The 24,135-nt window shown below is 44.0% G+C and overlaps 1 protein-coding gene across 14 annotated transcripts in view; it reads left to right on the forward strand.

Moving 5' to 3' along the window:
* TACC1 (transforming acidic coiled-coil containing protein 1) overlaps positions 1-24,135 on the forward strand; it is a 119,428-nt gene that overhangs the window by 44,033 nt on the left and 51,260 nt on the right. For 3 of the 14 annotated variants that reach the window (XM_041753941.1, XM_041753942.1, XM_041753943.1), the window contains 2 exons: positions 18,128-18,314; positions 19,279-19,394. The exons of 2 other annotated variants lie outside the window; for them this stretch is intronic. In XM_041753941.1, coding sequence (XP_041609875.1) covers positions 18,154-18,314; positions 19,279-19,394 — 277 coding nt within the window. In that variant the 5' untranslated portion in view covers positions 18,128-18,153. Of the gene's footprint in view, positions 1-17,515; positions 18,315-19,278; positions 19,395-24,135 lie in introns of those variants that run through there. 9 more of the 14 variants (XM_041753947.1, XM_041753946.1, XM_041753945.1 and 6 more) reach the window with 6 other exon arrangements.

The raw sequence follows: 24,135 nt of genomic DNA on the forward strand, positions 1-24,135 counted from the left end.
CTCTGCCCTTCCCCCTGCTTTCATGCATAAATAAATGTTTAAAAAAAATCCTTTCCTAGACCCCGTGAAGTAGATATTATTACTTCCATTTTACAGGTAAGTAAACTGAGGCCTGGAAAAAGTTAGGAAACCAAGGCCACAGAGCTAGTAAATGGGAGAGCTGAGATTCAGGTCTAATGCACCTGGTTGGAGCAGAAGCAGCAATATTACTGGTCATTTCCAGAGTGGGTCTGCCACGTAGACAACTCATAAACCAGCAGAAGCTTCTGTTTGCTGGAAAATAAGTTTTTATGGCTCTTTCCCTAGTGATAACATGGTTTCAGGAAAGTAAATGTTTGAGGAACATTGTCCAGCCCATTCTGTAGGTAAATACCCATATACTATATTGCACTTGCACAGAGCAATAGAATGCCTCCCCTGGATTTCTTCGCTGAATTATTTTTGTCTGTGGGTCTTGCTTTCCTAACAACTGCAAGATGTTATGTTTCTATGGCTACCTCAAAATTGTTCTTAAATAGGGGTTTGAGGAAGCAAAACTATGAAGGTTTGGACATGAAGTCATGGTGGGAAAGATGACTGACATTTTACTTGCCAGACATCACTTTTCAAGCATTTCTCTGAGTCCAGTCCCTTCCCCCATCCCTCCCTTTGCCTTCGCACACCTGTGCATCCACTAGTTCCCCATGGGTAAAGCCATGGTTCCTAGTACAAGTCCAGTGGCCTGTAGTGATGACACTTGGGAACACAAGTCAAGTTCTGAAGAACATGGGCCACCTTTACAGTTGATATCTGAGGTGGTGGTTGGAAGGTTCCCTTGAGGACAAGATCAGAACTAAGAGATGTGCCCGTATTTCAAAAGTAGCTGACAACAGCGTGGCGGAGGAGAGATGGAGGTCGGGGTGGAGCTGGGCTCTCACCGTTTCTTGGCGGGTAGAGGCGCTGTTCCCCGTCCTCCCACCAGGGGGCGCCAGCCGCCATCTGCTTAGTTCTTGGGGGAGGTTGGCCTGAGGTGAGATGTTTCTTCAGCAGGCTCCTTTGCTGGGTAGGATAAAATGAGGGCCATCTGATCAGCTTAGAGTGCATGTTGGAGAAAGGAAAACAGGGAGTGAGGGAGGACGAAATTGATGTTTTTTGATACTTACCTTTCTGCTGGCTAAGATCCTACCTCTCTCACAGGTGTGTTTTCTTCACTCCAAAACACATGGTTCCAAGCATATTTGTGGGGGGGAGGGGCTTCTGAGAAGCTAGAAGTCCCCCCCCACCCCAGGGTATTGTTCATTGGTGTGCAGTGGTTGAATTGCAGAATAAACACCCTGTGTTGGACACAAAGGGGACTTGTGGTAACTTTTTGTATTTGTAGAAATGCATACCTTGAAGAAATCCTCTTTAAAAAAAATATATGTTGATTGAATGTGTGACAGAACTTTCTGGTGTTCTCTGGTGGCTGCTGTAGCTCCTGGCCGGCAAATCTGTATAGTAGAAGGTTTTATTCAGAGAGAAAAGGGGACCCTTGTGCTGCCCCAACTCAGCGGGATGCCAGTTCTTCTAAAAAGAGTGGCTTAGCCAGCTTTTGAGGAATGTTCTTCAGAGACTAAAACCCAAATGAAACCAAAGCCAAACTTGACCGGTGCTTTCAATATCTCTTATTCTCAGTCACTGTTTCCCTAGGCCTACCTACACGTTTTACATTTCTCCTTGTGTTTCTCATTTGTCAGGCCTTTCCCGGTTTATAGCCTTTATCTATTAAGTAGGAGTTGTGTTTATACCCCTGATGATTGTCTGTCTTCTTTGATTGATTCTATTCCCCTGTATGAATGGTCAGTGGGGGTGGGGCTTGTGTTAGGACAGAAGTGTTTGAGGGGTATGTATGACTGTGTGTGTGTGTGTGTGTATGACTCTGCGTGTGTATGACTGTGTGGGCAGTGTGTATGTGTGCCCGTGTGTGTGCATGTATGTGTGTGCACCATGTGTGAATGAAGTATGTGCTTATATGTGGAGGAGTGGGGTGTGTGTGTGTGTATGATACTGTTGTGTATATATGTGTGGTATGCATGGAACAGTGTGGAGGGGTGTGTGTATGGGTGGGTTTCTATGTGCGACTGGCTCTGTGTGTGTGAGACTATGTGTGGGGCTGTGTGTATGTGTGTCCGTGTGTGTGTCTGTGTGTGCACCGTCTGTGTGTGAGGTATGTGCTTGTGGGGGAGTGTGGTGTGCATGTGATTCTGTTGTGTATATCTGTGTGTGATGTGCATGGGACTGTGTGGAGGGGTGTGTGTGGAGGGGTGTGGGGGGGGTCTCTGTGTGACTGTGTGTGCACACACACATGGGCGTGGGGTGTGTGGAGGGGTGTGTACACGAACATGCACCTGTTTTGCCAGCCGGGATTTCCCCACACATCTCTCGTCACAAAGCTATGACAGTCTCAGCCATGGAGATGTGGGTGACTGGTTTCTCCTGCTGAGCTGAAGAGCTGTACCCAGGGCTGTCTGTGTGGCTAGAATTCTCTAGCTGACAGTATCAAATCCCAGATTTCTTATGCTCGTACAAAGCAGAGAGGTTTTTTTATGCTGCATTATTTATCAGCATAAAAATAGTTTCCTAGGAGCAGAATAATGTTGAGAGGAGCATGGACTTGGGCTCACTCACATTCCTTCTTTGCAGTCAGTAACATCACCACCCTCGGGCCTCCCTCCCTCCCTCTTTTCTTCTTCTCCCCCTACGTTTTCCCTTCACGCGTTTGGAAACCCTCTATGGAAGCTGAATCATGTTATTTCCTTTTTTGGCCATACTTGAGCTTTCCTTTCCTTTCACCAGGCAGAGGCTCAGGGTGTGAAACAAATCAGTTCCTTGCACAGTGCTGCCTGTAATGTGCCTGTTTGGGACGTGGATTTCAGAGAGAATAAGCAGTTCCTTTGGCCTGCCTTGCCCATACCGAGAAGTACTCAATAGATGTTTTTGAATGAGTGAATTTAATTAAAGTACAGGTGCTGAAGATAAAACAATTCTGAATATCTTATTTGAGGGGGAAAAACCATCAACAACCAAAGGGAGAAAAGACAGACTCCAGCATGAGGACCCTTTAATAACTATCTCTGAGAGTCGGGGAGTTTTTTGAAATTTGGCCCTTGGTGGTGGTGGTGAGGGAAAATGAATTCTGGGAATATCTGAGGCCACTTTTTACCAAACAGATCTATCAAGAGCCCTGGAATGAGGCTGAAGAATGTTACCACACAAACTCCGTATATCCATTCCTGGCACCCACCAGCCTGGGAAATGTGTCTACCAGCTGTCATTACTTGAGGCTTGCAGAGCTTCTTAAATAAAAGGATTATTGAACCAAGAGGCCAGTGACTAATGAAAATGCCCATCATGTTGGCTAATCCCACATGTTGGCAGAGTCACATTTGTGCACATACTATCTGCTGATATCAGCCTGTGTCCTGGCATGCCTGCTGAATACACTGCAGTTACCATGGTAAAGGCCATTTCTCCTGCAGGTGGCTCCTGGGGGCAGCTTTTAGCCTGTCTTCCTGTCTGAGGATGCTGGATTTTCTTTCAAATCCTCTCAGAGGGCCCAGGTTTGATACAGGAAATAGGAGAAGTAGTGGTGACAAAGTTTAGAGAGGTTGTCTTACAGACCTGAGTTGGATGGGCTTGGGTCATTGCTCTTTGTAGAACCGAGTGTGGGGGGCTGATTGTGGAATGCAGTGTTCAGTCAGGCCTGACTCCTACTAACTCTCCCATTGGGAACCAGATACCCAAACCACACGCCCTGAGAGCAGGAGAGGGCGGCTCCTCAAAGAAAATGTGATTTCTGCTCAGAGAATGGGTTAATGAGGCTAGGCAGATAAGGAGAGGGAATCTGTCTTACAGGTGTCACATGGTACCATGGGGAGGTGGGCACTAGTGATGCCCTGGACTCCTGGGGCTTGTTGAGATAGTTCAGAAAATTTGAATGAAAGGAAAGAGTAAATGAAATTCGGTCCACAAATACCATTTTGATGGAGGAAATATTGAACTTGCTGTTGATCAAAAACCCAGAGGCTGGGCCCAGCCCCAGAGTTTCTAATTCTGTAGTTTCAGGATGGGTCTTAAGAATTTACACTGCTAATTTCCAGGTAGTGCTGATGTTGCTGGTCTGGGGACCACACGGAACTGCTGATTTAAGGCAAGAAACATAAATCCTCTATTTACCAAAGAAAGAAGGAAAGGAAGGGAGGACGGGAAGGGAGGAAGTCCCCCAGTGTTTCAGTAACTACATTAAAGGATGTTCAGACTTCCTTTAGCAATCAGACATGTTCAAGTAAAACCAACAATGGCAAGTCTTTTCCTCCTATCTGCCATAGTTAGAGATGAACTGAACTCAGTGTTGATTAAGGTTTAGGGAAAAGGTTATCTCATACACTGTCATTTAAAAAGGTAAATTAAAAAAAAATTAAAAAATAAAAAAAATAAAAAGGTAAATTAGCACAAACCTTTCTGGAGGGCAGTTTGGCTATTAGTCTCCAACTATTAAATGTGTTTGTTTTGACACTACAATACCATTTCTAGAGTTTTAGCTCTTAAGAAATCATTGTCTACATGTGAAAAGATGCATGTGTGGGGTTGTCACAGTTTCTCTTATAATGAGGAATAGTGAGTGAACTCCCTAAGTATCCCTCCATGGGGAACAAATTGTGTAAATGTTGGAGACACTGAAAGGCTTATTACTGCAGCTAAGAGAGAGAGAGCAGAACACTTGGGCTCTAGGGGGTTGGGAAGGGCATTGGTTTCACATCCTGCTCCCTATTTCCTCCCCTGGAGAGCAGAGCTTCTGCTGAAAACAGAAGTAGGAATAGAGTCCTCACATCTAGCAGAGGCAGTATGATATTTAAATCCCATTTTGGGGGGGTGCCTGGGTGGCTCAGTGGTTGAGCCTTTGGGGTCCTGGGATCAAATCCTGCATCGGGCTCCCTGCAGGGAGCCTGCTTCTCTCTCTGCCTGTGTCTGTGCCTCCCTCTCTGTCTCTCTCATGAATAAATAAAATCTTTAAAAATAAATCCCATTTGTGCAAAAAGTATCTGCCTGTCTGCCTATCTATCCATGCTCATGAGTACATGCTGGTGTATTTTTAAGAGGATTATGTGGAAGTTTTTGTCTATTTAGCCAGTCATCAAATATTATCAGCAGACAGAACAAGGTAGACAAGGCACTTTGTGTTCATGGAGCCACTTCTAATCAGGAAAGACAGATAATCACTAGAAAAATAGGAATAACTTGATGCCAGATGTAAAAAGTCCTTTGAAAAAGATAAGAACAGGGTATACGGTTCACCAACATTTTAACAGTGGCTGTTTATCAAAAGCACAACTATGAGTGAGTTTTCCTTTTGTCTTTGTTCTTTTCTGTGTCATCAAAAATTCACCTTTTCAGAGACCACGATTCAGCAGGCCCTCTGGACAACCTGTACCTTTCCTACGCCACCAAAACCACCTGGACAGTTCTGCCCCTGACGGGCTTCACTTTAGCTATACTTGCTCCAAAGCAGAGGCTCCTGTTCCCTCTGCCAGGATGCTGTCACCTTCCCACATCCATCCCTCAGGACTCAGCCTGTCCCCTCCCTGGTTTATCACCACTGACCACCCCCTCCCTTGGCCTTCCTCATTGCCCCTGTGCTTTTCTGATATAGAACTCTTCATGCTTTATAAGTTACATATTTATTTCTTTGCTTTCTAAACTCACTAATGTGCAAACTCCATGTGGACAAGAACTGGATTTGTTTTGTCATTTGTAAAATCTGTGGAATGATTGAATGAAAGAATGAACATATATATTCTTTTCCCTTAGACATATTTAAAATACTTTTAAAACAAAGCATAATGTTATTTGTATAAAAAATTATTTGCTGTATAAAACAGTTCAGGTTGCCTTTTAGAATGAGGTGATGTGCTCCATCCTGGACATGAAGCCTACTTTGAATGAATGAATGAATGAATGAATGAGGTGAATGTGAGGTTTGGGGGGAGTTTTGTCTCCATTACACATACCAAGTATGTATATCCTTTAGGGTTGGGGAGAAAGCCTAGAATTTATACTTCCTGCCAGAAAGGTGTGAGTCCTAGTTATACAAACATTGGTGCCTGACTGCACCTTGAGCGATCCCTAATGTCTCAAGGACTCATGTGATCATTTGAAAACAAGGATATTCAGCCCAGTGCTCTCTGGTAAAGGTCCTTTCCATTTAAAAATTCCTGTGGCTCAGTGAGATCTAGGTTTGGAGTCACTGACTTCTCATTTGTTCAAAAAACAATTTAAAGTGAATACATTATACTCAGGCATTATCAATGCCTTGGCAAAAGGAAGTAGAAAATCCATACAGTATTACCATATCTTACATGGTGAGGTACTCAGAATAGTAAGGATAACAACCTTGCTTATGGTACTTCTGTAAGATAATACAACAAAGTAATTGACTATGAGTCTATATGAAAACAGTTTCTAAAAAAATATTTTATGAGTACCAGAATCATTATTAACACCAGTTGGTGTTAAAGCCAAAGAACAACAATGATTAATTTATTTATAGAATGTGAGTCACTTATGATTTTAGCCTTTGAATTGGCAAGATACTCATTTTTATTATATAGCATTTCTGGATGTATAAAATCATATGATTTTCAAGATATATTCAAGAAGAATTAAAGATAATATTCTCCCAAAGAAGATTATATCCTTCATATAATACCACATCCATTCTTGCCTGGAAAACTTGGCCTTTGCAGGAAACAGAGTGTCCCTCTTCCCTTCAGTTTTTTCATCTGCATTTGTCATCTCTAAAGATGATACTGCCTAATTTTCAGAAGGGCAGTATTATAGCTGAGGTTATTACAGTAGGGGGAAGGGTGGGCTCAGTCCTGTTTCTGGGATAGAGCATCTCATCCACGTGGCAGGCTTGAGTCTCACTCATTTAATATTGCCATCCAAGGGAGTTTAAGATGCTAAAATGCCCCAAAAGAGGTTGTATTGTGAAGGGGGAGGTGAGGCTGCTTCTCACCAACAGACTTAATGGTACAGTGGCACAAAGTTGGACTTTTCTTTCTTTTTTTTTTTTTAAGATTTTTATTTATTCATGAGAGTACAGAGAGAGAGAGAGAGACAGGCAGAGACACAGGCAGAAGGAGAAGCAGGCTCCATGCACGGAGCCCATGTGGGGACTCTATCCCGGGTCTCCAGGATCTCAGGCCCTGGACTGAAGGCGGCACTAAACCGCTGAGCCACCCAGGCTGCCTCTTTTTTTTTTTTTTTTTTTTAGATTTTATTCATTTATTCATGAGAGACACACAGAGAGAGGCAGAGACATAGGCAGAGGGAGAAGCAGGCTCCATGTAGGAAGCCCGATGTGGGACTCGATCCCGGGGTTGTGGGATCATGCCGTGAGCCAAACGCAGACACTCAACCACTGAGCCACCCAGGCGTCCTTTTTTATTTCCTTCTTACATAACAGCCCTCAGGTATGCTGGTCCAGGGCAGCAGGCTGTTCTGCTCCGGGTCAGCCTGGCTTGGCTCTGTCATCTGTCTGTTGTTCCATTTCCCAAGTGTGATCCTCGTCCACACTGTAGAAGCTGGCTCAGCATCAGCCCACAACAGGGAGGCAAGGACAAGCAGCTGTCTTTTTAAAGACATGCTGCCCCAAAGTTGTGTCTGCCACCTGGATCACATCCCACAGGCCAGAACGAACTTAGGAGACCACACCTTCCTGCAGAAGAGACAGGGAAATGTGGCCTCTACCTGCTGGCCATGTGCCCAGGGGAAATGGGGGCTCTTTCATCAGAAGAAATAAGGAAATAATGGCCGTCCAGGGAAGGTAGGCTGTGGTCTGGTGGTTGTGGAAGTCTGAAGGATAATTGTAATGAGGGTGTCACTTAGATTATCCCTAAGGCACACGAGACTAGAGAAGTGTTACGGTTTTTATTTTTTATCTTAATTAAAATGTATACGTGTATGTATGTGTGTGTGTGTGTATTTACACCTGTACTGAAGCATTAGAACCATGAGTTATGTTTCACACTTTGTATAGGAGGTAACTTCCAACAGTTTCATCAAACTGCCCACAGTTAAAATTTTTCATTCCCTTTTGGAAGATAGAGGAGGTCAGTGCCTCAATATATCGATATTTTCACTTACAAGTTGAAGCCTTGCTGGGCACTCCTGAGCCACAAGGATCTCTTTTGCCCTCTGGGCAGGGTAGAATTTACCATGAAGGACGCCTCACTTGGGTAGGCACCCCCTACAATCTCTAGAGGGGCCCTCACCTTGTATTCACAAGATTCTTTTGGAGTTCTCTTAAAGAGAGCTCCTCAGATTCTTAAGCTTCCTGCTGCACAGGCCTGGGCCTTGGCAACCTGTCCCATGCCTCTGTCCCCCACTGAGCCCCACCACAGTTCCCACTTTGTTCCAGATGCGGCATGGCTAGTATAGTTGTCCTCTTTTACCCACGAGGGATACATTCCCAAGCCCTCAGTGGATGCATAAACCACAGCTAGTACCAAACCCTATGTACACTATATTTTTTCTTATAAATACCTATGATTTGGTTTAATTTAGCAGTTAGGTGCAGTAAGAAATTAACAACACTAATTAACAATAAGCTAGAACTATTATAACACCATGCTGTAATACAAACCATGTGAATGTGGTCTTTCTTTCACAATGTCTTACTGTACTTCACTCACCTTTCTTGTGATGATGTGAGATGTTAAAATGCCCATGTGATGGGATGAAGTGAGGTTAATGACATACACATGGGGACCTAGTGTTAGGCTGCTGTTGACCTTTAGACCATGTGTAAGGAGAATCATCTGCTTCCAGACCCTGGAATAGATTGCAGGTAACTGAAATTACGAAAAGGAACATGGTGCAGAAGAGGGGTCTACTGGAGTCCAGTGTCCCTCATCAACATGGTTTCTTGGAAGACACCACTCTAAAAGGGAAGTACCCCAAAAGATAGATGGTAAACCTCATTCTTTTGCTCCTTCCACATAAAGTACATCTTTGCTATCCTGGCTCAATTTTGTACGTCTTTGCAGATGTTCATGCGTATCGGTAGGAAGTCCCTGGGAAAATCTCTTTTTTAATGGCACCTTGGCTCCCCAGGCAAATGCCTCCCTGTAATGAGGGTGTCACTTAGATTATCCCACAGGCTGCCCACTAGTACCTGCAGCTCCACCCTTCTGCGTGTCATCCAAGCTTGCTGCTTCTTATATTAATCTCTCGCAGGTCTGGGTTCTCCATGTAAGGGCTCCTTTGGTCAGAACTTCCCTGTGACTGTTGGAGGAATCCAATGGCTCCATTTTCAGGTTCAGGAATTAATCAGCCTTAAAGCATTGTTTTTGGGGTGGAACTTGATGGTATGGGGACGAGGTGGGGAGAGATGGGTGCAAATAAACACACCTGCATGTGCACACACACAGACACACACATGCATATCATTTTACATATGATTGCAGAGAGGTCACAATCTTCTGAAACTCCTCTTGCTAACCCCTGCTCTAGAAGTTGAAAACGTATGCAACTTGAACTGTTTTTTTTTAAGCCATACTAATACCTTCCTCATAATAATATACCCTCCAATACCAGGGCTAGAGGATGGGGATTAGAGGAGATAATTCATGTTAAGAGTGCTTAGTATAGTGCCTGATACATAGCTAGCAGTGATAATTGCTCATCTCTCTGCCAGGGTTTCGATGATCTTAATATTTTCAGGAGTTCCTTAGGTAAAAACAATAATAGCTTTGGTCATTTGCCTGTTGTTTGCCTTTTGATTTGAAGGCAAACATTTAGAAGCTTTACTCTTCTTATGTAGCCAAATCTGCAATCTTTATTTTATGTGTGATTTCACTAATTACTTGGAAGATTGGACAGTCATCCTGCTGACAGAGCTTTGACAGATTCTGTTGCTTCTAGATTGTTTTCTCCCCATGGTTTGATTATTATTACTTAGCATTCTAATCCATCTGGAATTTATCTTGGTTATGCTCTGGGGTAGGGGTTTTACTTGGTCTTTTTTTCAATTGCCAACCACCTTATTCCCCAACCACATATTAAATAACCTTCCCCTCCCCACTGGATTATAACATCTTCTTTACATATAATAAATTCCTGTATTTTGTAAGAGTCTTTTTCTTGGCTTTACATTCTGTTTCACAGAACAAGGATATGCCTATTTTGGCATAAATGTATCTTAATATTTTATAGACCTCATTTCCTTCTTGACTTTTTTTTTAAAGAATATAAAATATGCTCACTTGTTAATTTTTCTAAATAAAACTTTGGAAAATATTGACAAATCCCAAGAAAAAAAGCCCTAGGAATTTTTATTGAAATTGCTAATATTAGACTTATTAATTGGGTAGTATTACCATCTTTAAATATTTAGTTTTACCAAGTTGACACATTGTAATGTCTTTCCATTTATTCAGCTAGTTGGTTAGCTTATATTTATTAGAGAAGAAAATGAGCAACGTGTTAACATTTGGAGTTTAAAAATATTGTAACATACTTAAAAAGGACAGGTTTCCCTTCTTCCCACTTTGTACTATAGCAGAGAAGTTAAAGGACTTATTTTCCTTCAATTTTCACACACATGTGGTTTCAGAACTCAAATAGGGCAGTTAAACTTCTGCTTTAAGAAGATAAAGGCTGGGGCAGCCCGGGTGGCTCAGCGGTTTAGTGCCGCTTTTAGCTCAGGGCCTGATCCTGGAGACCCGGGATCAAATCCCACGTTGGGCTCCCTGCATGGAGCCTGCTTCTCCCTCTGCCTGTGTCTCTGCCTCTCTCTCTCTCTCTCTCTCTCTCTGTGTATCTCATGAATAAATAAAATCTTTTTTTATATTTTTAAAGAAGAAGATAAAGGCTGGAAGTACCAGAAGGCTTCGTATCATGTCATGGAGTTTGCTACTTACTTTCCCACCTTTTTCTCTTAGAAACACGGGAAGGTTATGTCACAGAGAATTACTGTCATGAAATCCACCCCTCATCCCCAAGTGAGGATTTAGTAGAGTGGGTGTCCCAGTTATTTTGGAAAGCTTTTTGTGGTTTTTTATTTTCCATCTGGGTGCAAACTCCTCCTCCTTGCCAACCATCCCCTCTAACCACAGCCATCTCTGCTGTCCTTTCCAATTGTCATCTCCATCTGTTATCTTCTAACTTCTTAGTGACGATATTTCATAAATTGAAAGTGGGACATGTATTTACAAGGAAAGTGGGTATAATATTTGATATCAGAATGATCTCAGAAAACCTGGGTCATGCGATCAGTGTTGCTGTATTGCTCCAGGTGTGTTATTTGGGAGATTTATTTTCCAGGTAGGGTAGAGGAAAGGGAATAAAATGGCTGCAAGAGAAGGAGTACTATTCTATTTCAATTTCCTAAATTCCTTCATCCTCTTTAACACAAGCCTTAGACTCCATCCTCTGCCTAACCAAGGTAAGTGAAGTAATCTAGATCTCTCAAATTTGGAGTAATGTTCATTATTAGAAACTTACAGTCATAAAAAACTTAAGGGTTTCAGATAGTTTTCTTGTCTGAGGCCAAACACGTAAAGCTGCCTGATTCAGAGTGCCCACTTTCTTTAATGTCTAATCTACTGAAAAGGAATATAAATTCAATAGAAGAACACAAAATGTGCTAAGTCAATAACAATAATTTTACAAGATGGTCTACCTGTTTAACAGGCTTTGTAATTGTAGTAATGCTGTTTAGCCAGAAAAACCACTTATATCTCCTGGAATGGAAGATATTTCTAAATTTAAAGATCGTTCACTGCTTTAACTAGATCTTTTATGTTTATTCTTGGCTTATTTTCAACTTTGGATTTGTGGTAGTTGGTGGGAAGAATTAGGGATAATATTGAGGTTTTTTTTTCCTGACTTAGAATTAACAGACCTATTTCTGTTTCGGTCCTTCATACTCAACAACTGTTTCTCTAGTACTCTTCCATGCCAGGGTAGAGCTAAAGTGAACTTTCTCATAAAGTCAATAAACACAGTCACAGTTGTCTGATGGGGATGAGAGAGCGCCTCACAGAACTGGCTCTTAAATGACACTAGTTCAGTGCAAACATCATAAAATAGATTTAGTTTTTTTTTCCCTACTTCCCAGTGAAGCTGACATAGTATAACTCTGCTATAAGTCTGATCGTGATCTGTGTTGAATGGCATAATTTCTGGGAAAGTCAAACTTTACTTTTGTGATACAGAACGAAATAGATCAGAGGGGTAGTCCTGACAAGAGTTATTCATCAGAGCAAAGCTTAGACAAAGGTCTCTGAGCTTGCCTTAGGTGGGGAGCATCTTTAATAGAGGCAATCTAGATCCCTTTTAATCTGGAGCTCTGAAAGAGTATTAACTATAGACATAAATCTGGCTTTTCTCTTAAAAAAATTAAAAAGGATGGGGCACCTGGGTGGCTCAGTGGTTGAATGTCTGTCTGCCTTTGGCTTGGGTCGTGAACCCCAGAACCTAGGGTCCTGGGATTGAGTCCTGCATCAGGCTCCCTGCAGGGAGCCTGCTTCTCCCTCTGTCTCTGCCTCTCTGTGTGTTTCTCATGAATAAATTTTAAAAAAAATTAGAAAGGAAGTTCTCTTTATGATATAATTTTCAGTGTAAATGCATAGCACAAATTCGGATTTGGGTGTGTTTGGGTAGTAGAGGGAAGACTGTGATTCTACAGGTGGCCTATAGGTAAGAATAACATCTGATGTCGGAAGGTTAAGACTGTCATGTTAACACATTTGCATATGTCAGATGCCCTTATTGGCCATCTTGTCTTGTGCAGACATCAGCATGTTGTTGCCTGGTTAGACTATAGTCGGTCAGAAAAGCAGGTAATCCTGAAGCCAGGACTGCAACAGCAGGAGTGTCTAGCTGACCCAATGGCAAGCTACCGAGCGGCTGCGAGTACATTTGCTTTCTTCCAATCTGATAGAGCGCTGGATTGGATTTCTTCCAATCCTGATAGAGTCAGGATAGATCCTGACAGGAGACTACCATCCTAGATTCAGCTCTGGCACCAGTTAGCTGTCTGACTTCAGGCAAGTGGTTGCCCTTTCTGCCTCAGCTACCTCATCTGCAAACAGAATAAGAAAACCTGCCCCGCTACCAGAGAGAATGACTATAAGGATCAGATGAAACTTGATTGATACAAGGTTCTGTTAAATCATTATGTCCTAGGGACCTCAGGAGAATGTTTCGCTTGGTGAGTGAGGAGAGAACATTCAGGAATCAGGTTGATAGAGTAACCACATGTAGGGAATTCCTACCATGTCTTGGAAACCTCATCCAGTGAACAAATGGCTCTCCAAAGGCAGGGCTGAGGAGGGGGAGACTTTCTGTGGAGGTTCCACTGAGGCATGTCAACCGAGTTGCTGTTCTCCGTTTCAGTTTTGCACAGGCCAGTGCTTTTTCCTTTGGTTACATCATCAATCTGGCATGCAATCATAGTTGAGTTAGATGTATCTCTTGCTCACCAGATTCCTAAATTGTGAGAGAATACGGATACATTGACGGCTTTGTCTGCCTGCCTGACCTTTCAGTTTTCCCTGTGGCGACTTCAGCGCCAATCCCCTCATGCCATCCTGGCCCTATCCTCCTCCCTGGCCTCCTCCACCCCCTCAACATCATCTCATAGCAGATGCTTTCTCATTTTACTGGCTGTCAGAAACTTGGTTTCCTTAGCAGTAGATTTTCCTGTCCTTCCCCTGTTAAAGTGTTCCCATGATGCTTGGATTGCTTACAACTCTGATACTTCTTGAACAAGTGGAGTGAAAGCTAAGGACACAACTTTCAGTTCTGCTTCTTTACCCTCCCAGGGAGAGGGCATCCGCTTCCTCTAAGTAGTTTGGGGGCAAGGCAATGTGATTCTACAGATCTCCCAATCTTGACTCCTTCCCTCCCAGCTCCCAGGTTGTTACCAGAATGATCTTTCTAAATGGAAACGTTACTTGCTCAAAACCTGATGACTCCCCTCTGCCCATCTAGGTTCCGCAGGCCACCCAGCACACAGATGGCTTTATTTTTGTCAGGTACCATGTTGGCCTCCACAAGTTTTAAGACAATTTAAGTTCGTTAAGAACATTAAAGATGGATTGGAAGATATCTTATAAAATCCATGATTTGAGTTTCACTCAGGAGAATGTTAGATGGCAACCCTGGACACCAGGAACTGGGTAGGACTGCCCCTTAGCCACAGGCTAGCAGGGTTCTCCAGATGGCACAGCTACTACTATGGCCTCAACACTCCTTTATGTTACCTAGGGAGGCTCTTGTGTTTGCTTCCCCCACTACAGGATCAAGTTCAACTTGAGTTAAGATCAACTCTTTTTTTTTTTTTTTTTTTTAAGATTTTGTTTATTTATTCATGAGAGACACACACACAGAGAGGCAGAGACACAGGCAGAGGGAGAAGCAGGCTCCATGCAGGGAGCCCGATGTGGGACTTGATCCCGGGTCTCCAGGATCATGCCCTGAGCCAAAGGCAGACGCTCAACCGCTGAGCCACCCAGGCATCCCAAGATCAACTCTTTATCAGATATATAGGATTTATACCAATTAGGCCCCAACTACATCTGCCTCCAACTCCTGCCCCATCCCTATGGGCTTTTCCAGAATAGCAGTGCTATGAAATGATTAGTTGTTTGCCTGTTTGAGTTTGCTTACCCGTACATTTTATTTTATTTTGTTTTGTTATTTTTTTAACCGAAGAGACCCATCTTGCAGATCCCTCTGGAGCATCCATTACAGGCATGGAGTGTGCCTAGCCTGGCCACACCACAATTGTGGAGTGGGAGTTAGTTACATTTCAGATTTTCATGTCGTATGGATCCAGAGCTTCTGAAAAGGGCAAGAAGCAGAGGAAGGAAAAGAACAGATAGGGCCCTTTCTGTGCTTTCAGTCATTTCCAAAACAAATTAGTTTCATGTGGTTACATGGTCATGTATTTACAGACATTCTTCTCTGTGATGCTGAGGCTGTAGCAGCAAAGTGGTTTACCTCAATTAGGATATCTGTTTTCTAATTTGCCTATTCTTTCCAGAATTACAGGAAAATTGATATATCAGCTTCATTACTTGAACTTCTAGACAATAAAATAAATTCAAGCTACTGAGTAATTACTTCCTTTATTGCTGTTCACATTAAATCCAGAAGCTTGCAGAGGAGCGATGTTCAGAAACCTGGGCATTTGCTTCTCTAGTTTCAAGAAATTGCTGTATAGGTCAGGCTTTATCTTACTGGTGCTATTACTTACTCCACGTTCTACTCTGTGCTGGTTCCAAAACTTGATTTCCCCAGAAGGAGTTAGGCTTTCAGAACTTATGTCATCCTAGCCAAACTCATAAGGTCTATTACTAAACTAGAATATTCCTTTTCTGTTCATTTACTCAACACCTACTAAGTGTGTGGCCCTGTCCTAATGTCTGGTGAAACAAAAATAAATAAAAAATATGATGTGGTCCCTGCCATTTAGGAGCTTATGGTCTACAAGTGGTACACATATATATATAAACAAACACATTATATATTGTGCGTTAAGTGTAGGGTGACCTGACATCCCGGGAACATCCTGGTTTATGCTTGCTGTCTGGTATAACTATTAATAGTGTCCCCTGTCAAAACCATCTAAGGGCCACAGTAAAGGTTTCTATGAAAGTTTGAGGTATAGAGATGGTAAAAGCAGGAAGAAATCAGCCTTTTCTCCTAGAGTAGACACTCGAGCTGGGTGATGAAAGCAGTTTGAGCAGTCCAGGTCTGGGAGCTCAAGGTAGAAGTAAGGGGGAGGGGAAAATGTGCAAAACTCTGCAGGCAAAAGGGAAATTGTTCCTGAAGCAACAATTAGTCCAAGCTAGTCATTGTTTCCCAAATTTATCCTGTGAAAATAATTCCCCAAGATATTTGGTAAAAAACACAGATCTCCTGGTCCTGCTGGTAATCTGGATGAGTATTTTTAAAGAAGTGTTCCAGATGACTCTGGGACAAACTGGAAGTTCAGAACCAATTCTATACTGATTATGGCAAGGCATACAAAGGGCTGGGAGTAAAGAGGAACAGAAACAGCAAGACTAGAGCATAAGTCACCTATCAGTCAGGTGGGTAACCTCGGGTGGGAAAACCCTCAGAGATAGAACAAGTTGGAAGACAAATACAGTAGACCTATGAAAAATGGACAGTGTGGGAACTATATGTCAGTCACAGTAGGGATGCAGAGGAATGAAAAGATGTAAGAACTACTCAGGAGGAAGAATGAACAGGACCTGGGTTATGCCAGTTACTGATTTACATGGTGTAATATGCAGTTCCAGGCATCAGAACACTTGTGTCAAATCCAGGAACCTGGGGGACCTTACATTTTGGAGGTTTAAATAGCCATACACCTAAAAAAAAAAAAAAAAAAAAAAAAAAAACAACCAAAAACTGGAGAATATTGTGATGTATTTCATGTGGACCTAAAAAAAAAAAAAAAATCCTGCTTATTTCCCATTGTTGTAGTCTTCAGAACAGTTATGACAGTTGTGTTTATCTCTGGGAAGGGCATCCTGACACCCCAACCGCTTTATCTAGACTTCAGGCAAACCTCTGCCCTTCTCCTACGGTAAGACTAGTTGCCATGCCTTATCTTACGTTATTTTTGCTTCTGTTTTTGTGATCGAATGTGTAAGACAGTCATGACTTCTAAGCAGGGCCAACCCCTTTCAGGGGAGATGGTCTCCTGCAGTTTCAGCATGACTTTGTTCCTACATTCTGGAGCTGCTCTCTCTGCGAGAACCTGCAGCCACCTTACAGATTCACCGCAAACTCGGGAAATTACAGCAGTAGAAGAAACGCCTTATCCAGGCTAGGAGATGGTGAAGCCTGGTGTTTGTAGTTTGTGGCAGCGGGCTTCCTTGGTGCATTGGAAACTCTGAGGGGAGTAATCCCTAGATGGAAAATGAAGAAAATCCAAGGAGAGCTTTGCTGTTTTCCTCTGCCTTCCAGCATAAAGAGGGTTTTTATTTCGAAGGCTCCCTTCATCAGGCCTGTTGGCATACTTCTGAACCAGCAAACGAAGTCAGAAATCAAAGACCTAGAAGTCATGAAGAGAAAGCCTCCAAAAAGGAGAGTGGGAAACCGACCAGGCTGTGATCTCACAGGGTAATTTAGCACCCTTTACCCGAGACCTGGCCCCAGAGCGTCCACCAGCGCGGTCTGGGGAGGGACAAAGCATCTACAATTCCCGTGCTTGGCTGCTTCTAGAGCGTTGCTGAGGAATTTCCAGATCCTGGGAGTGACAGGGCCGGAGGCGAACAGCTGAAATCTTCCACGCTGTCAAAGTCAGGGAGGGGGAGAAGCACCAGGCAACGGCGGCCTCGAAGTTTTTTGGTTTTGGTTTTTGATTTTTTTTTTTTTTTTTAAATAAGGGGCTTCCTTTCCGTGCGGTCCAATGTCACAACGCCATTAGGTCACGGTAGCAAGAAGAAATAAAATTAAGAAGGGAAGGAGGACGAGTCCAGTGCGCGCGGACCCAGAAAATGGATCTTCCCGGCTGCTGCAGCCGCCGCGGCCCGAGCGGTGGGGGCGCAGCGGCGCTCGGCGGCTCCGAGTCGCAGCGGGGCAGCCCCCTTCCCGCAGCCCGGGCGCGACCACAGCGGTGCCGCGGCGGGGGGATCGGGCGGGCGCGCCGGCGACTTCAAAGGCCCGCCGCCGCCGCCGCCCCCGCCCGCGCGCGCCGATAGTACGGTCCGAGGGGGCGGCTCCTGGGGCGCGGCGCCCGCCGCAGCTGATGCGCGCCCGCCGGCCGGGAGGCGGGAGCCCGAGACCCCGGAGCCCGAGACCCGGAGCCGCCCGGCGCCGCGGCCCGGGGACCTGAGGAGGCCCCACGAGAGGCATCGCCCCGGCGGGGGTCGCTGGCGCGGAGGTGGCCGCGGCCGCGCCGCTCGGGAAGGAGGACGAGGAGGAAGCGGCGCTGCCTGCGGCCGAGAGGAAGCGCTCCACCCGGGCCCCCGACGGCGCTCGTTGAACCACATCCGCGCCTCCGCTGGAAACGCTTGCGGGCGCCTGTCACCCGTTCCCTCCATTTTGAAAGGGAAAAAAGGCTCTCCCCCTTCCCTACTCTTAGGAGCTGGAGCCCGAGGAGCCGCGCTCATGGCGTTCAGCCCTTGGCAGATCCTGTCCCCAGTGCAGTGGGCGAAATGGACCTGGTCCGCGGTGCGCGGCGGGGGCGCCGGAGAGGAAGAGGCCGGAGGGCCGGAGGGCGACCCCGAGGACGAGGACTCGCAAGCCGAGACCAAATCCTTGAGTTTCAGGCAAGTACACGCATCCCCGCCGAGATGCAGACGTGCTGCCATCCATCCATCTGCGGCTCATTCTGTGTGCGTGTGTGTGGTCGCTCGCCCGCGTAACCATTGCCATCGCAGTGCTGCGTCCCTACCCGTAACCGGCTCCCCGCTGTGCATTCGGAAGTTCAGGGTGCTCGGTCCGGTGTCCCCCTTTCCCCCAGTTCGGTACCAGCTTTCGGAACCTAACCCAGACTGCGCAGTCTCTCCGCATCCCGGTCTGCTTGTCACGTTCTCTAAGCTTCGAGACCCCAGCCCCCGCCCCTACACACACCGAGTGTCAGGGATCCCATCTGGTACAAGTTGGGGCCTTCCCTGTGGGGAAGAAGTCGCGCCCAGGCCCTCCTGGTGTCCCCCTGTGCCTCGAAAATGCAGCCTTGGTGAAGAAGGTCGCGTGATGACAGGCCCCTAGCAGCTGGTGAGAAATGGTGGTCTTTGCTGAGCTGTCACCCAGTGATTGAGGAAGGCAGGTGACAGTATTCTCAGCTTCGGAACGAGTGAGTTCCAGACAGGTAGAGGCCTGCCCAAGAAAAAGCCGTCATGGCGAGAGCTGACTTAATTTTAAGGGGGGGGAGGCAATCTTAATTTTTAAATCTATGAAGAAGGGTTCTGGTGAGAATAATAAGAGTCTGTTGAAAAGCGCTTTGGGAGGGATGTGGAAGAAAGGATGATCTCAAAAATAAATGGTGTTGGAGAAAAGCCCCGGAGAACTGAGGAATATCAGGGAGACAGGATGCCAGGCTGAAGGCGGGGAAGGGCCCTTGGAGAAAACCCCATGGTGAGCTCCCACAGGCCAGTCCCTGCCTCAGCAGGGACTAGTGGGTTGTAAAGTTAGGCAAAAATGCTGGACATTAGCCTTTGTCGATATATAAACTGTAAAGGGTGTCGGAAATACCGTTGAAAGTGGTAATTCCTCATTTTTCCCCCTTGGCAGCTCGGATTCTGAAGGTAATTTTGAGACCCCTGAAGCCGAAACACCAATCAGATCGCCTCTCAAGGAATCCCGTGATTCATCACTAGGGTTGGCAGGACCAGAGGCCAAAACCCAAGGTAAAGAAAGGCTTTCATTTTCTGCCTCTCTTGTTTTAAAGTTTTGAAAATGTAAAGAGAGAAGGAAGAAGGTTAATTTAGGGCCACTTAAAAGCTTTGGATTGAGTAATTACGAAGAAAGAGCTGCTTTAAAGTTCCTGGCTTATTTTGAAATGTTTTTGTTGGTTTGTTTTTTAGGAATGTGGTGGTCAGAGGCTTTCTTCCTAAGTAGTTTGTACAGTTGCAGGATGAGATTATCATTATCGAACATTTCTGCTGGGCCCTTCCCCTCAGCCCCTAAAAAACAAAAGTGTGTATAGTAATGCAGAGATGGAGGTATGTTTAGATTTGGCTTTAGATATTTCTCAGGTTCAGTCACTTTCTCCAGGGGTGTGTGTGTGTGGCTGGAGATAAAAATTCTAGTTAAGAGTTGATCTTTGTAGATAAGAAGGTATCTTAAGAAGTTGTTTTAAAATTGTTTACCTCTCCCCTAAGCTACATAGGAATGGTGGGGAACCTCTCTGTCTACCTAAGAAAACCTGGCACAGAGATTGTCTCCTAGCCCCCTCAGAGCTCAACCTTGAGCCTGTCCTTCATCTACAAAAGCTTCTGATGTTCCATTTAATTAGCAGAAACCTTTTTTGTCACACAGCCAATTTTGAGTAAAATTTCACCTGTCCTGATAGAATCTGTTTATCCACTCAGTGGAGTGTGCTGTGATTCAGCAGTGAAAAAGTGATGCTCTCACTGAGCTAACATTATAGATAGAGGAAGATGGATCTTTTAAAGGTTAAACAAGATATATGTCAGCTTGTCCTAAATACAGCAGTGGAAGGAGGAATAGGGTGTATGGAGTAGGGATAAGAGATGCTGAAGAGTAATTAGCCGGAGCCTTGCCAATAAAGGAACTTGAGCAGAGCCCTGAAGGAAGATTGAGGGCACAGACTTGCAGATTCTTGGGGAGAGAACCCTTTCAGCAGAGGGAATGTTATCTGCAAAGGTCTGAAGCAGGACCAGCCTGGGGTGGGGTGAGGCCCCATGGTGGGAGGGTTTTGAGGGCCAGTCTGAAGAGGCCAAGTGTGGCTAGAGTGGAGTGACTAGGGAGGGAACAGTAGCTGAAGGTAACCAGGTAAAGGGAAGTCTGGAACATTTTGTAATGGCTTAAAATGACAGAAATGTATTCTCACAGATTTGGAGGCTAGAGGTCCAAAATGAAGGTGTCAACAGAGCCATGTTCCTTCCACACGTTCTAGGAAAGAATCCTTTCTTGTCTCCTGTAGCTTCTGGTGGTTGCTAGTGTAATTCTTGGTGTTCCTTGGCTTGTGGCAGTGTAACTTTAATCTCTGTCTCCTTCATTACATGGCAGGCTTCTCCCATGTGCCTCTGTGCCTTCACATGACATTCTTTTAAGGACACCAGTCAGTGAATACAGGGACCCTCTTAATTTGGTATGACCTCATCTTAATTTGATTACATCTGCAAAGGTACTATTTCCAAATAGGTCACACTCATAGGTATGGGGAGTTAGGAATTCAACTTTTTTTTTTTTTTTAAGAGCTTTACAGCATGGAAGATGCACTTGTTATTTGTGGCTTTCTTTTTCCTCTTTTAAGACTGGCAGTTCAGACCTATTTTTTTTTTTTTAATTTTTTTTAATTTTTATTTATTTATGATAGTCACACAGAGAGAGAGAGAGAGAGGCAGAGACATAGGCAGAGGGAGAATCAGGCTCCATGCACCGGGAGCCCGACGTGGGATTCGATCCCGGGTCTCCAGGACCGCGCCCTGGGCCAAAGGCAGGCGCCAAACCGCTGCGCCACCCAGGGTTCCCAGTTCAGACCTATTTTGAAGCTTTCCAAAGACCTATTTTGAAGCTTTCCCATCCCATTTAAATAATGCTCACCAGACATGTTAAGTAGTTATTTGAAAGTTACTTTCAATTGCTCTCAGCTTGGGAGGGCCCCTTCCTCGCCATTCTGTCAGCTGGTAGTCTGATTCATCTTGTCAGATTCTTTGCTAATTGCATAGAGACAGTCCCCCAGAACCATAGAGACCCAAATGTTTGTTCCTTCCTGTGCCACTGATTCTTTTTTAAATGTTTTGGTAACTTCTAGTTCACACTCTTGTTTTTTATTCTTTCTAAAAGTTTTTTGTCTTTAGAGTCATGGACCAGGGAAGCTCTGCAAAGTAGATCATGATTGAAGGCCATGTATTTGGTAGGGGTTGAGGGAGAGTGTACAGTCTGGAAAATTACTACTCCATATTAAGAAATCTTTCCGTTTACGGTGTTTAAATAGGATGATTGCATATCAGCCTGGTAGTATTCTGCCTTTGAGAACTCTTTCTGCCTAACCTGTAAAGTTAGTTCAGAGTCTTGTTGATGACCTTATTATACATATACAAGGAAATACAAAAATACTCCCAAAGCCCAGGTCTGACCAAGAATGATATCAGTGAACAAAAATTCCTAGAGACTCATTTCATGTTAAAGTCTTAATTTCTGGGCTTGAATCGACCTCTTTCTCCTGAAATTGTTGATGATTTAACTCCTGATACAGTTAGTCTTTCATGTTTCTGTGATTTCAGGACGTGATGGAGCAGCAGGTAGAGATTATATAAGACTATATTTTCCGGAGGAATGATATTTGAGTTGTTAGTCAGGGGTTGGAGTTAACGTATGTAAAAGATCCTGGCTTCCTGGTATATGATGGCCCTCCAATGTGTGGGCTGTATACCACATACCATAGCCACGGCCCCCACCCCAACCTCCATCTAATTCTTTGAATGCAGGGAAACATCTACGTCTATACAAAGTTAATTTTCTTTTTATTGGGAGTTTTTTGAGGGGACTTACAGTATCTGAACTCTAATAATGCTTTTTGAGATAGGGTTATATGCTGTCCTAGGAATTAAATGGAAGACGAGGTTGTGGGGATTTTTTAAAGCCATAGATGGGAGCTGGTTTCAGACTAACTGCTAAAATAAAACTTGAACCAAAGAGGTTCATTTAAAAGACCACAGTAGTGGCTGTAATATTTGGGCTGGCAATTCTGTGTTTGCTATCTGTCTGCCTTCCCCACCAAAGAATGTCTAAGCTGCTGGTGTTACTGTTGTTTTTCTTTGCTGAAGGATATATCAGTGAGGAGACTTCTTCACCTATGAGAGGACTTTTAAAAAGGGTTCAATTTCAAGTGCATCCCCTTTTTTGTGGTGGACTGTGGTTTTTGTCCATTGTTTTGGACTATAAAAGCTGCAGTCCTCTGCTACTAGAAGCCTCCCCACCACACACACCCACACACAGCTTCATTTATAGTTTGTTACCTTTCTTTGAGAAAGAAAATATCAATTCCTGCTGAAACTATCAAATGCCCTTGGAATGACTAGTTAAATCTACCCTGTTTGATGTGTTAATTAGATGCCTCAGCATTTCAAAGACAAACTATAGACCTCCAGAATAGAAGGAAAGATAAATAAGATCAATCCATAGATATTTACTGCTGAAGGCCTAGGGGGAATGCAGAGTTGTTTGTTGACACAGTTTTGGTAGTCTAGCTCTGGAATCAGCAGAGTGGCTCATAGACCCAAATATGGCCTGCTGCCTGCTGTGGCCAATTATTAATCTGCCTGAGAGCTAAGAATTAGTTTTACATTTTTAAATGGTTGAAAAAAAATTGTGCAGTGTGAAAATTATAGGAGATTCAAACTTTAGGGCCCATAAATAAAGTTTTGTGGGAATGCAGCAACAGGTTCACTCAGGTGTTGTTCTAATATGGCTGCTTTCACACTAAAGTAGCAAGGTTTTTTATTTATTTATTTATTTATTTATTTATTTATTTATTTATTTATTTATTTATTTATGATAGTCACAGAGAGAGGGAGAGAGAGAGGCAGAGACACAGGCAGAGGGAGAAGCAGGCTCCATGCACTGGGAGCCCGACGTGGGATTCGATCCCGGGTCTCCAGGATTGCGCCCTGGGCCAAAGGCAGGCGCTAAACCACTGCGCCACCCAGGGATCCCAGTAGCAAGGTTTTTTGTTTGTTTTTAAATAGGCTCCATACCCACTGTGGGGCTTGAACTCACAACCCTAAGATTCAAAGTCATATATATGCTTTACAAAGCCAGCCAGGCGCCCCTCAAGGTTGAGTACTTGGAACAGAGACTAAATGGACAGCAAAAGCCTAAGATATTTACTGCTGGGCTCTACACAGAAAAGTTTGCTGACCTAGATCCACGCTTACGACAATTGTGATAAAAATATAAAACTTAAGTAGTTTGGGATAACTTTAAAGAAGGTGGCAAGGCTATCCATGATTAATTCACAGTGAAACATGGGGCCAGGTGCCTTAGTACAGGCCTGTGTGGTTAGGTAAGGCTTTGGGGAAAGACTTGTTTGGGCTGGCTATTTGTCTCCCGTGTAAAACACAAATGTCATTGATCTGTCAGTATACCTGATTTTCAGTTGACTAAAAGATCCAAGGAGTTATGAAAAAAGGAAATTAGGGAAGAATGAAGAGAGTTTGGGAATCATTTAATATAAGTACAAGTATATATAGACACTAAACTTTTGCCCATTAAGTGTTTAGTGTATTTAATTATTTTAATTTAATGGTTTTAATTTAATTTAATGGTTTTAATTGGGTGTTTCCAAATTTATTTGACAATTGATGTGGTATATTGTTGGTATATGTTGTGTGGTTGAAATAGTGTATTTATGGGGTGTTTCAGACTACATATATGAGACATGGAATATAAGTCTTGTTA

The sequence above is a fragment of the Vulpes lagopus genome, chromosome 4 (assembly GCF_018345385.1).
Source record: "Vulpes lagopus strain Blue_001 chromosome 4, ASM1834538v1, whole genome shotgun sequence".
Classification (NCBI taxonomy): domain Eukaryota; kingdom Metazoa; phylum Chordata; class Mammalia; order Carnivora; family Canidae; genus Vulpes; species Vulpes lagopus.